This window comes from Leguminivora glycinivorella, chromosome 6 (genome assembly GCF_023078275.1).
Source record: "Leguminivora glycinivorella isolate SPB_JAAS2020 chromosome 6, LegGlyc_1.1, whole genome shotgun sequence".
Lineage (NCBI taxonomy): Eukaryota > Metazoa > Arthropoda > Insecta > Lepidoptera > Tortricidae > Leguminivora > Leguminivora glycinivorella.
This window is the reverse complement of record NC_062976.1, coordinates 23142404-23156045: the sequence shown is the minus strand read 5'-3', so window position 1 is coordinate 23156045 and position 13642 is coordinate 23142404. Positions and strand designations below refer to the sequence as shown.

The 13642-nt window shown below is 39.5% G+C and overlaps 1 protein-coding gene across 1 annotated transcript; it reads left to right on the top strand.

Annotated features, from left to right (window-relative positions):
• Positions 1-4890: 4890 nt before the first annotated feature.
• On the top strand, positions 4891-11321 carry LOC125227407. Its single transcript, XM_048131721.1, has 5 exons — positions 4891-5127; positions 7454-7597; positions 8335-8529; positions 9100-9561; positions 11016-11321. The coding sequence occupies exons 2-5, from the start codon at positions 7498-7500 to the stop codon at positions 11171-11173; spliced, it is 915 nt and encodes a 304-aa protein (XP_047987678.1). The 5' UTR covers positions 4891-5127; positions 7454-7497; the 3' UTR covers positions 11174-11321.
• The last annotated feature ends 2321 nt before the right edge of the window (positions 11322-13642 follow it).

Below are 13642 nucleotides of genomic sequence, written 5' to 3'. Positions count from 1 at the left end.
GAAAAACTGATGACGGCAGATGCATCGTGAGCAAGAATCACCAGTATCCTTCACGGGGTTTACGAGAACTTACGAGACCTATGCACGACGCCACCAAAAAAACCTGTCCCTACTAATATCAAGATTTCCTTTCCTTTCAAACCCTTAGCCCTTTAAGTACGAGCTGATACGATCATGAGGGTCGTTAACATATAAATGTCAATTTTAACACATGTCATTAAAATTCGAAATTAAGTTAACAATTAATCTCGATTTCTCGTTTTGAAAGGGATAATTATTGTTAGGCCTCGAGACTTAAGCAGTTAGCAGAAACTTAACTAACACTGATTTAAACTTCTATTTACACATATTTAAATTTGCAAACGGGACTTTGCGTATTACTATGTTTTAAACACTAACCTCCGACGTTTCAAGGACGGCATTGTCATTGTTTAGAAACTTAAGTACTTGAGAGAACGTGCTCTGCCTATGCCTACCCCTCTAGGAACGACAGGTCTTTTACAGTCAACCAATCTGAATCCTAGGCCACTGTAGAACCCTTTCACAGAAAAAGTCAATAGCAAACTTAATTCAATAGCAATTATAGCACGGTGTCAATACGACAGGATTCTACAGTGGCCTAGTACTGTATGGCAGTTGGTTACTTTTTTTATTATGATTGGGCTTACTCTTGACCACAGACTAGCCAAAGGCAAAGATGTGGCCTACGATGGATGGTGGATGATGGCCTGTATGTATGTTTGTGGTGTCGAGTAACATTTTTTTAAAACGTCACAATCTCATGGTAGAGGTCCTGGCAGGCGATCTGTAACCGTCATTACAGAAGCAAAAAACATGAAAGTGAAGGAACGAGAGCTTCAATCGCCCGCGTCTTATTGGAAAACTTTGCTGGGACTAGTGTTGTACCTTATTCTTGGCAATAATGTTGGCAATATTTCCCACTAGCTTTTGCCAACGGCTTCGCTCGCGTTAAATTCGTAAATTCCGGATGCTCCATACGAACTTCCATCCTCCATTTTAGGTAAGCAGGGGATTAGAAAGAGACAAAAAGCAGCCTATGTCACTCTCCATTCCTTCAACTATCTCCGCTTAAAAAATCACCTCGATTCGTCGCTCTATTTTGCCGTGAAAGACGGACAAACAAACAGACACACACACTTTCCCATTTATAATATTAAAGTATGGATGTTGATTTTATTTATGGTTAAAACACTGTTGGCAATATTTCCCATGTGATTTTATTTATGTTAGATTCGCTTTGAATTCGCTTTGCTTATCTTTAAAAAACAACGCATCAAAATCAGCTGCGTAGTTTTAAAGATGCAAGTACCTATACACAGAGACGGACAACGTAAAGCGACTTTGTTTTAGACTATGTAGTGATGATGATAAAATTTATTTTAGGTGGGTACAAGAAAAGGCCGAAAGATACAATATGCAAAATTTCCTAAAAGTCACTGGGTTATTAATCAAGTTAAATAAGTAGAAAAACGGATTTGTGGCCGCTGATTCAACCATTGTCACATCGGTTAGGCCGGCTGGCCCGTAAAGGTACAGCTAATTGTCAGCAATATTTCCGGGCTAGAGATGGGCCGAATATTCGGTAAATATTCGGTATCCGGCATATTTGGCAAGTTTTTCAATGTTCGTATTCGGCCGAATAATTCGGTTGCATTGCCGAATATTTACCGAATAAACAAAGTAAATAACTAATGAAAATCTTACGTATTCCATTTGGATATATAAGAATAAGCTCTATTTTAGTAGCTTTTTAGAGAAACCTATGCGTAAAAATATAAATACAATAGGCTACTTGACCTTTTTCTAAAGTGTTCGGTAAACTGAATGTTCGGCCGCATATTCATATTCGGCAAAGTCCATATTCGGCCCATCTCTATTCCAGGTATTTCCCGGCTCACTTGTCATCCGACGTTGGCAATATTTCCGAGCATGGCACGCCACTAGTTTGCCCAGCCTTGTAATGTCCAGACGTCGATAGTGACATTTGGATTCTGCGATGAAATTTCAATATGACCGTTTTAAGATCTGTGAGTTTTATTAAACGACATTGTTTTTTGCAAACTTTTATTTCATTGTGTTTGTTTTTTAACCCCTGACGCAAAAACGACGGGGTGTTATAAGTTTGACGTATTTGTTTGTCTGTCTGTCTGTCTGTCTGTCTGTCTGTCTGTCTGTCTATCTGTCTGTCTGTCTGTCTGTTTTTCTATCTGTCTGTGTGTGTGTCTGTCTGTGTCATCGTAGCTCCCGAACGGATAAACCGATTTAGATTTAGTTTTTTTTTGTCTGAAAGCTGAGTTAGTCGGAGTGTTCTTAGCCATGTTTCATGAAAATCGGTCTAATATGTTGCGGTAGGGGGTTTTTTCCAAATTTTAATTTTTTGGTTAGGTTATTGGGTGAAATCTTGGAAGCTTTCGTCTAATTGATCTAGATAAGTATTGTATTACGGCGGGCAGGTGGTCTAGTGTTAATGACGTTAGCCGTGTATGCTGAAGACCCGGGTTCATTTCCCGGCTCGGCCATCAGAGGCCTTGTTGTTTTTTCTTTCGTGTATGATGTCTATTTTAGTTTATTATGTACTAGCTTTTGCCCGCGGCCAAAGAGACAAAAAGTAGCCTATGTCACTCGTTTTGAAATCGGATCCATCCACGCAACTATCTCCACTTAAAAAAAGTGACGTCAATTCGTTGCTCCGTTTTGCCGTGAAAAACGGACAAACAAACAGACACACACACTTTCCCATTTATAATATTAGTAAGTAAGTAAGTATGTATTAGTTGACTATAAAAATAAGTTTCAGGTGCTATTATTAGTAGTTATGAGATGATTAAATGAATGACGTACCATCTGAATTTATTATACCGACTGATATAACCTACACCCTAGTTTAGAAATATGCCTATCGTATCATAAAATGCATTGACACATTTAAAAGCGCTCTTTGTGTTACTGTAAGTACAGTTACGCTCAAAAAATGTAATATTACCAAATATAATTTGTGATTCACGAAGATAGTAGTATTTTTTATTTTGTTTCGGTAATCCTTGTCAGGATTTCACGTTGATATGACTTGTAGTTGTGTAATTCGCACGAAGCGCTTTGCTTCTTCTTTTCTTATGCGCACTTCCAAGGAGTGGAATTCCTTGCCGGCGGCTATATTTCCGAGCTCATATAACCCGGCAACCTTCAAATCAAGAGTGAACAGGCATCTTCTGGGCGAGCTCACTCCATCGTAGGCCACGTCTTTGCCTTTGGCTAGTCTGTGGCCAAGAGTAAGCCCATTTATACATAAGCCCATTTATATATATATATATATATATATATATATATATTTATATATATATATATATATATATTTTTTAATTTATTTAGAAATCAAACAGCCTTTTACTAGTATAATAAATAATATATGACCAGTGTATTTCCGTGTTAATACATTCTCCCGGCCGGATCTGACCATGATGACTATTTATCAACTCCATTGTTAGTATGCTTGCATATGGCTCAGGTCATTTTAGCCGATTTTATATATAAGTTTGACGTGTCCGTCCGTCCGCCCGTCCGCCCGTCCGTCCGTCCGTCCGTCCGTCCGTCCGTCCGTCCGTCCGTCCGTCTATCTGTCTGTCTGTCCGTCTGTCTGTCTGTCTGTCTGTCCGTCCGCCCGTCCGTCCGTCTGTCTATCTGTCTGTCTGTCCGTCCGTCCGTCCGTCCGTCCGTCCGTCCGTCCGTCCGTCCGTCCGTCTGTCCGTCCGTCTGTCTGTCTGTCTGTCTGTCTGTCTGTTTGTCTGTGTGTGTCTGTCTGTGGCATAGTAGCTCCTTGATACAGAGAAAAGGAGACCCCTGCCATACAAATTTGTATGCTAGGGGGTCTACTTTTCTCTACAGCTGACTGTACATCTAATAGATAACCCGCGAATAATGCTACTACTGTACCTTAGTGATAAATAAAGCTAGCATAGACTCTCTTTCACATTCCAATTATAATGCGTGGGTGTACTAACCTAATCCATATCAATTGTAAATTATTAATATATTCGTTGGTCGATATGTTTAGTTTAATATTTCTGTGTGTGATTTTATCTATTGGTAAGTTGTGGTAATACGAAGTGGTGAGTATTTTTTAAATAAAAAAGCGCTAATCTCCAAAATATGAGTTTGTTATATGTGTGGTGGCGACTATGAATACAAAGCGATTTAATATTGTCCTGCGCAGGCTTGGCCTTGCACAATTCTCATGAATCGCCCTGTAATCCTCCTTGCGTTATCCCGGCATTTTCCACCGCTCATGAGAGTCTGGGGCCCGCTTTGACAACTAATCCAAATACTTGGCGTAGGCACTAGCTTTACGAATGAGACTGCCATCTGACCTTCCAACCCGAAGGGTAAGCCTTAGACCGTTTTCACATTATCCGATCCGATATCGGATGTCAGTTTCAATCACGATGTTTATATCTTCCGATATCGCGAAATGTGAAAACGCGAATTATTCCAGACAATGTTTACCTTTACCGAAAAGTGATTGACAAAATAGATATCATATGACATTTTTTTTTATAACAAGAAACTTACAACTATTTTACAAAAAACAAACTGAGAACAGTTTGTTGGCGGATAAAGCGCTCGTATATCGGTATAATATTTCTTATTCTACGCACTTAACTAAATAACTTACTAAGCCACCTGAGTGTAATTCAAAAAACGTCTCCTCAGTACATTTTGTGGCGTGGCGGCGCGTCTTACGTCCTTCCTATACAAAATGTACTGAGGAGACGTTTTTTGAATTACACTCAGGTGGCGTGGCGCGGACGTCCGTGGCGCGCCCCGAGACACGCGACGCTTAAGTGGAACGCTGGCTAAATAACATTTCGAAAACTCATTGGTACGAACCGAGGTTCAAACCCGCGATCTCTGGATTGAAAGCCAGAAAAACCAACGCTTCTCGCTGAATAAATCTCCCTGAATGTATTTAATTAAAATTATATTTAGGCCAACAGACTGGAGCAGTTTTGGACCCTGGCTACGAATATATTGAAGGAGCGAGCACGTGGCTGCGCCTGCACATCTCGCCTGCTCAATGGCAGGAGGCGTTCGTGCGCTGCAAGCTGGAAGGTACATACATACATACATACACTCATAAGTTCATTATACACACATATGTTCAGTCATATAACCGACGACCAATCTGGCGCAGTCGGTAGTGACCATCCCTGCTTCGCCGCGGTCCCGGGTTCGAATCCCGGTAAGGGCATTTATTTGTGTTATGAGCACAGATATTTGTTCCTGAGTCAGGGATATTTTCTATGTATATAAGTATTTATATATTATATATCGTTGTCTGAGTACCCACAACACAAGCCTTCTTGCCTCTTCAATCCTTTTCTTTGGGCCTCTGTCAATCTGTGTAAGAATGTCCTATAATATTTATTTATTTATATAACAATAGTTGAAGTTCTTGCGCTTTGTATTTACACATATTTAAAGTCACACACAGGTCGAACGCAACGCAACATTAACTAAAAGCGGGTAGATTAAATTTATTTGTCTACCCCGAACATTGATATAAACTAATATCGGGTAGTTTTGTGTTGATTACATTTCCGGTGATACTTTGCTGGGACGTCAGCCTTCCGCGACCACGGCCAGTGCAACCTGGCGGAAACGTTGAAAAAAACCGGCCAAGAGCGTGTCGGGCCACGCTCAGTGTAGGGTTCCGTAGTTTTCCGTATTTTTCTCAAAAACTACTGAACCTATCAAGTTCAAAACAATTTTCCTAGAAAGTCTTTATAAAGTTCTACTTTTGTGATTTTTTTCATATTTTTTGAACATATGGTTCAAACGTTAGAGGGGGGACGCACTTTTTTTCCTTTAGGAGCGATTATTTCCGAAAATATTAATATTATCAAAAAACGATCTTAGTAAACCCTTATTCATTTTTAAATACCTATCCAACAATATATCACACGTTGGGGTTCGAATGAAAAAAAAAATCAGCCCCCACTTTACATGTATGGGGGGTACCCTAATAAAACATTTTTTCCCATTTTTTATTTTTGCACTTTGTCGGCGTGATTGATATACATATTGGTACCAAATTTCAGCTTTCTAGTGCTAACGGTTACTGAGATTATCCGCGGACGGACGGACGGACGGACGGACGGACGGACGGACAGACAGACATGGCGAAACTATAAGGGTTCCTAGTTCACTACGGAACCCTAAAAAGGTAAAATAATGTTAATTAATCGCGTTCGATCTGTGTGTGAATGCTTTTTTCACGGAAGAGTTGTGTGAAAGTGTGTCTGTCTGTCCGTCTGTCCGTCAATCCGTCTGCCGAACTATACTGTGTTGCCAAAGAGGTATAGCCAGGGGTTGCCAAAAGCCTTCAGTTGTACTTGAAAATTTCGATCTCAGGGGCCCGTTTCTCGAAAGGTACAAGCCTTGTATTACAAGTGCGCGAACTGTCAAATCGTATGGGTTTCCATGGAAACACACTTGTAATACAAGGCTTGTACCTTTCGAGAAACGGGCGGCGGGCAAACACGCTCGCATGATAAAGCCTGTCACGTAAGTCCATTTCACACTATGTATAAGTGCGATAGAGGCGCACCGATAGCCCTGGGATTTAATATTAAGAACTGTGTTTTAGGTTTTTAGATTAGCTTTAATTTTAGGTCTTATTTGTTTCATATTTGCTGCATGCTCAATTGTCACAAAAATATCTGTATGCCTAAAGGCATAGCATAGCGACACTAATACAATTGCATATAAGATTTACATATATATATATATATATATATATATATATCCTTAGTAGGTATAGTTTTGTTTTAAACTATAGGAGGGCTAGAATCTAAGATCTTCGAGGCGTGTTTGCCTACCTATACCTTATACCTTAGTAGGTATTTAAATCTAGTGCTTTGCGTTAAATTAAATAGAAAATTGCGGAATGCTCCATACAAACTTCTACCACCCATTTTAGGGAAGTGGGGGATTAGAAAGAGACCAAAAATAGCCTATGTCACTCTTCATCCCTTCAACTATTTCCATTTAAAAAATCACGTCAATTCGTCGCTCCGTTTTGCCATGAAAGACGGACAAACAAACTGACGCACACATTTTCCCATTTATAATATTAGTACATGGATAACTAACTAGTATGGCTCTGATCCAAAGAGGATCTTGGCCTCCAAAATGAGAGCACGCCAAATCCTGATCCTGCGCAGCTTCCTGCCAATTATCGGCTTGTAGCTGACACAGATCCGCCATCACACTGTCTCCCCAGCGGTATCTGGACCAACCCGCCGCGCGGCCATCAGTTGGTCTTCCCAGATACGCCGTCTTGGCAGCCCGAACCTCTCCCATTCTTAGTAGGTGAAGAAAAAACTAGTGCCGTAATATATACCTATGTTTACAAATAAATTATTTATGATTTTAGGTGGTATATTAGCTTCCCCTTCCACCACGACTCTGGCGAAAGCGATGCTGTCCGCAATGGCATCATACAACAATGTGCTGTCAGATGGAGTATGGACGGGCATACACGACCTGGTCTCTGAGGGTGACTTCATGTCGCTTGATGGTACCTAAAGATTGTTAATATAAGTCTGTTATACAAGTGGTTAATTACTTTCTGAAATGGCTGCCGGGATAGCCCATGTGTATATTGGCACGCCTCTTTTGCTCTGCCAGCTTTTGCGGACGCCGAGCTCACGGAGGTCTACCTTCATCTGAATAACATACTGAACAATTAACTTTTACTATGGAACCAACCCCAAACCGAAAAAAAAATCATAGAAAATTTCGAGGCCCGACTGAAAACTTAAAAGTTTTGCAAAACAATTTTAATTACTTTAATCACAGACATATTATATGTAACTCCGTATAGACGGATAAAGTCTAAGAAAAAAACGTACCTCAAAGCCATAGAGAAAAAGGTACGCCTTGATGAAAAGGTGGCTTAGACGGCGTTACACATTTGGGGAACGCTCGACTAGATGGCGCTAATATTAATATTTGATATTTTAACACATATCAAGCTAACAATATGGGAAGGTTGTGTAGAGAGATGGCAGTACATTATGCACTGTGATTACACATTTTACTTTGACAGTAACTGTCTATATAAAAAACTCGATCCTCTTTTCTTTAATGAACAAACCCATACTTTGTAATAATTATGAAATTCATACACATTCATGACGATCCTGTCTTGAAGTCCAATGTTTTATAATATAAATGAATATTATTACCTAACATTAAGTAACCACTTGACCATATAAATAAATATCTAGCTTTCACTTAATTCCATCTCCTAAGGTGTATCAGCCTCCGAGATGCCGTTGGAGTGGGTCCGTGGTGAACCGAGCGATAAAGGTGACCATGAGAACTGTGTGAAACTAGCCGATTCGGGCCAAGTGGCTGATGTGCGCTGCATCAATAGATACCCCTACTTCTGCCGTAAGGAAAACGCCTCGATGATCGTTAACAAAGATTGTCACACGACTGCTGATGGTAAGTCTTCTTTACAGAAGAACTTCTATTAGTTTAACTTACGAGAGGTATAAGTGAGTATATGGCATTCCACCAAAAAAACTACATTTGTCAATATTAGAGCAGCATCACTCGCAATTAAAGATTTCATAGTACAGTCAGCTGCAGAGAAAAGTAGACCCCTTGCATACAAATTTGTATGCAAGGGTGAAAGGGGGTCTACTATTCTATCTTTGTCCTTTTGTATCTTTAAGATTTTTTACAATTATTTGCTATTTCTTTTTGTTAATTCCATGTTATTAAGTATATTCAAATTATTGTTGTTTTTATAAGTACCACAAAATGCATTAACATTTATTGAGTTGAGATGCCAGATGCGGCATACATACATAATACATGCAAAAATAAGACATTTAGATCTACACATATTGCGTTCTGATACCGCCTTGAAATTCCGCTACGATTTGTCAAGTTTTGGAACAGAAAATATCGAGAACGAAACATAAATAGCAAATTTTTGTACACCGCATTTTATTTAAATTGAATATTATTTACACAAAAACGGATTGAGCGAATATTTATTTTTAACAGGTTACCAATACAACGCTCGTACCGGCAGCTGTTACAAGTTCCACCCAGTCGCTCAACCCTGGCACCGAGCTGCTAGAATATGCCACGCCGAAGGAGGCCACCTAGCTATCGTGAACAGCCAAATCGAATCGGAACAGCTTAGAGAAATCTACGAGAAATACCCGCCACACACACTGTCTGGGGCAGACTTTGATTATGTGGCTTTTATTGGTGTTTGGAAGTGGAATGATGACCGCGGAAATTGGATGACTATTTATGGTAAATATTATAGGAGTAGTAACTCTAAGAAAAGGTTAAAAGGTCACCTAGCTATCGTGAACAGCCAAATCGAATCGGAACAACTTAGAGAAATCTACGAGAAATACCCGCCACACACACTGTCTGGGGCAGATTTTGATTGTGTGGCTTTTATTGGTGTTTGGAAGTGGAATGATGACCGCGGGAATTGGATGACTATTTATGGTAAATGTTATACAAGAACATATTACAAGGTCATTTAGCTATCGTGAACAGCCAAATCGAATCGGAACAGGGTTCATAGCCAAATGGCACAAACGCTTACGTAACGGAACGCTCGTAGATATCTATCTCTATCGCTCTTGCGTATTAGCGCAACAAAGCCAGACTAGCTTTCGCGGCGTTTCGTTTTCGTTTCGCGTCGTAGAAATGCCATTCGGCTACGGGGCCTGTTTAGAGAAATGTACGAGAAATACCCGCCACACACACTGTCTGGGGCAGACTTTGATTATGTGGATTTTATTGGTGTCTGGAAGTGGAATGATGACCGTGGAAATTGGATGACTATTTATGGTAAGTATTATAGGAGTAGTAACTCTAAAAAAAGGTTATCAAAAGGTCACCTAGCTATCGTGAACAGCCAAATCGAATCGGAACACTGGAACAGCTTAGAGAAATCTACGAGAAATACCCGCTGCACACACTTTCTGGGCCAAACTTCGAATATGTGGCTTTTATTGGTGCTTTGAAGTGGAATGATGACCAAGGGCATTGGATGACTATTTATGGTAATGCTCTTAGATGGATTAAATTTTCTTCAAAGCTAATATTTTTACTTTTCACCACACTGGCTAAAGGCTCTTTTGATACTTCAAAAACGAATGACAAAGTTGCGCTTTATCGACGAGGGTGTAAAGTAATTTTGTACAAATTTCAATTTGATGCCCAACCCAGCCTGGTAGAATTGACGTTTAAATGATGATCAAAATTCTAATGAATCATAAATGTTAATAAAATTAATGAATTTGATTTAGTTTTGCGGGTAATATTTTCTTAATGTTGGTGTGGTGAATACTAGTAATGGTGTGTTTGACCCGGTGTCAAAATGACTGTATTTAACTTACGTGCCTAGTACCTTTGCAACGCTCAAGATTTAACATTAGAACAGTCACTGGCATAAATATGTGATGATTTTTATACCTTGTCACATTAACGTTTTGTTTGAAGTGTCATAGGAAATTATCAAACGATTTAAAGCGACAAGGTACAGAAATCATTACATAAGTATTTATGACGGTGACTGAAGCACACTCTACGCTCGCGGTTTAATATTGGAATCTTTCGCTTGTTCGAGTATCAATTCTTAAATTATGTCATTTTTGACCCCCGACGCAAAAACGATGAGGTGTTATAAGTTTGACGTGTCTGTCTGTCCGTTTGTCTATCTATCTGTCTGTCTGTCTGTTTGTCTGTCTGTCTGTGTGTGTGTGTGTATGTCTGTGGCATCGTAGCTCCCGAACGGATGAACCGATTTCGATTTAGTTTTTCTTTTGTTTGAAAGTTGAGTAAGTCGGGAGTGTTCTTAGACATGTTTTATGAAGATCGGTCCACTATGTCGTGGTCGGGGGTTTTTCAAAATTTTAATTTTGTGGTTAGGTTTAAATCATTTTTTTTTTTAGGTCAAACGCTTGAAGAAGCTGGTTTTGCGGTGTGGGGAGAGAACCAACCGAACAACAACGGCGGGAAGCAGACCTGTTGCTCCATAGAGAGAGATGGCACTCTAAACGATGCCCAGCCTGCCATTAACTTAGCGTTTTTTTGTGAAATTACTCCTTAACTTCACTTGATTCTCTCTATTAATCTTGAATGATTTAGACTCGTGTACGACTTTAGTCACATAACGGATGGAGGTTAATTAATATTCCCAATAGGCGAGACGACTAATAAAACTAATTAGACCGTCAGTTAGATTATCAAAGAATTTTAGACACTATAAATTTAAATAGATATCATACACGAAAGAAAAAACGACAAGGCCCACTGGTTTTCTTTCGTGTATGATATCTATTTAAATTTATAATTTATATATAGTAGTGTGACTACTTCAAAAAAAGAACAAATCAAAAATATTCGATAAAATAATTTGATTTGTTCCCTAGTTGTAATTTTAGACACGTTTTTTCTTTTTTCTCGTAAACGAAAAATGACGATGGTATATACAGTGCGTTAAAGTTTCGCGTGACGTCACGCCTAGGTACAATTTTTACTTAGAAGTGACGTCACAAGCCCCCATTCCGGAACTTTGATGCTCTATATCTTTGTATTTTTTCATTAGTTAGAAAAAGCGAAAAATATTTATATTCAGTATTTTTGGACGATCTAACTGACGGACTAAACAGAATGCCATTTTTTTATGTAGTCGTCATCCCTATGCTCATGAGGGACGGCATCTGTGCAGCATTCTTGCGGCATGCTCTCAACCCGACATCGTGATGCGACAGACAGGGCGATAGATGTCGCTACCTTCTGGGCCCGCACATACACTAAGAAGAAGAAGAGGTTAAAAATACATTCTTCACACCGATCAAATACGGCAATTATATTTTATGTTAATCTAAAACGTTTGTCACATACGTACATACAATGTATGTATTGTATAAATATATAAAAAAATACATACATGCATATATAACAAATCATTCATAATTGTGTGTTTTATTATTTTTGATTACGACGGGGTGTTATAAGTTTGACGTGTCTGTCTGTCTGTTTGTCTGTCTGTCTGTCTGTCTGTCTGTCTGTCTGTCTGTGGCATCATAGCTCCCGAACGGATGAACCGATTTAGATTTAGTTTTTTTTTTGTTTGAAAGCCGTGTTAGTCGGGAGTGTTCTTAACCATGTTTCATGAAAATTTGTCCACTAGGTAGTGTAGCCAGTCGGGGTATTTTTTCAAAATTTTAATTTTGTGGTTAGGTTATTTGATTCGCAGTGTAATCACAGAATATATAATAGTACAAGTACAGAAGGCTCACTCCTTTGATGTTCACAAAATGCCGCCATTCTAAATTCTTACCTACATTAACAAACGGACCGCACGCGAGCAGCCAACATTGAATTTTATTGCACCGCGCGAAGGTCGTCGCCAATGAATGGGCCGCGAACTCGCGGCCGCTGACATGTACTTGTAGCGCGGTGATAGAATCGCGGAGTGAGCCGCCCCTGGTGTAATGCTGATTTAGTATTTATGCATATTATTATTAAATGTTCTGATTTTCATTGTAATCAATTATATTTCATAGACAGAGAGATGACATTTATCGACAAATAACTCCGCACGCTTATGGTAGAAGAACTAGTGATCGACACGCGATGGCACTCTTCTATCAAATTCAATGACTTAAGATAGAAAACGGCATCTATCGACTTTCGAGAACTGGTTTACCTTCTGTGTACCTCATCACACACCTCGGACACTGGCGATCAAATATGTATATGAAAGACGCGCGTTCTAGCACACATTCTAAGCTCGTGTAGGTGAACGCGTACCATGCTTGTACGAGTGAGATATGACAGGTTGACTGTTCGCGTTTTTGACAGGCGGTAACTGTGAGGTAACCGAGAGGGGGTGGGCGGCACTTTCAGCGGGGAGTGGGAGTGGCCATACTGTACGACAGTACTCTTTATTATAGTACTGTGTCATAATGCAGTCGTCATAGCATATACTGTAAGTAAGGCAGCCAGCAAGAAACCTTGCTTTTGGTATAAACCTCAATACACCTCCTCAAAAGCAAAGTTTATTGTCTAAATACAGTTAATAAGATCATTTAAAAAATAATATATAAAACAGAAAACAAAATAAGATAATTCTAACCAAATGTAAAACATTTGCATTAAAAGGGTCTAATACCAAGACCAGCGATACATTTATTATGCTTTATGCTGGGTAGAGGCTTTGTCAATACATCTGCCAGCATTGATTCCGTAGGTACATGTCCCAGAACTATACTTTTGTTGTCTTTTAAAGTCCCCCGTATAAAGTGGTGTTTTATATCTATATGTTTGCACCTACCATGAAACACGGGGTCTTGGGCAAGAAACATAGCTGATCGACTATCGGTATTTAGAGAGATATCGGCATACCTTGTCAAATCTAGCTCATTTAGCAAACTTTGGAGATACAGACCTTCTTTTAAGGCCTCCGCGAGACTAACATATTCCGCTTCACAACTTGAGGTCGCCACTGTCCTCTGCTTTTTAGAAGACCAAGAAATGCTAGCTCCGGCTAAAATGAAAGAGTATCCGGAAT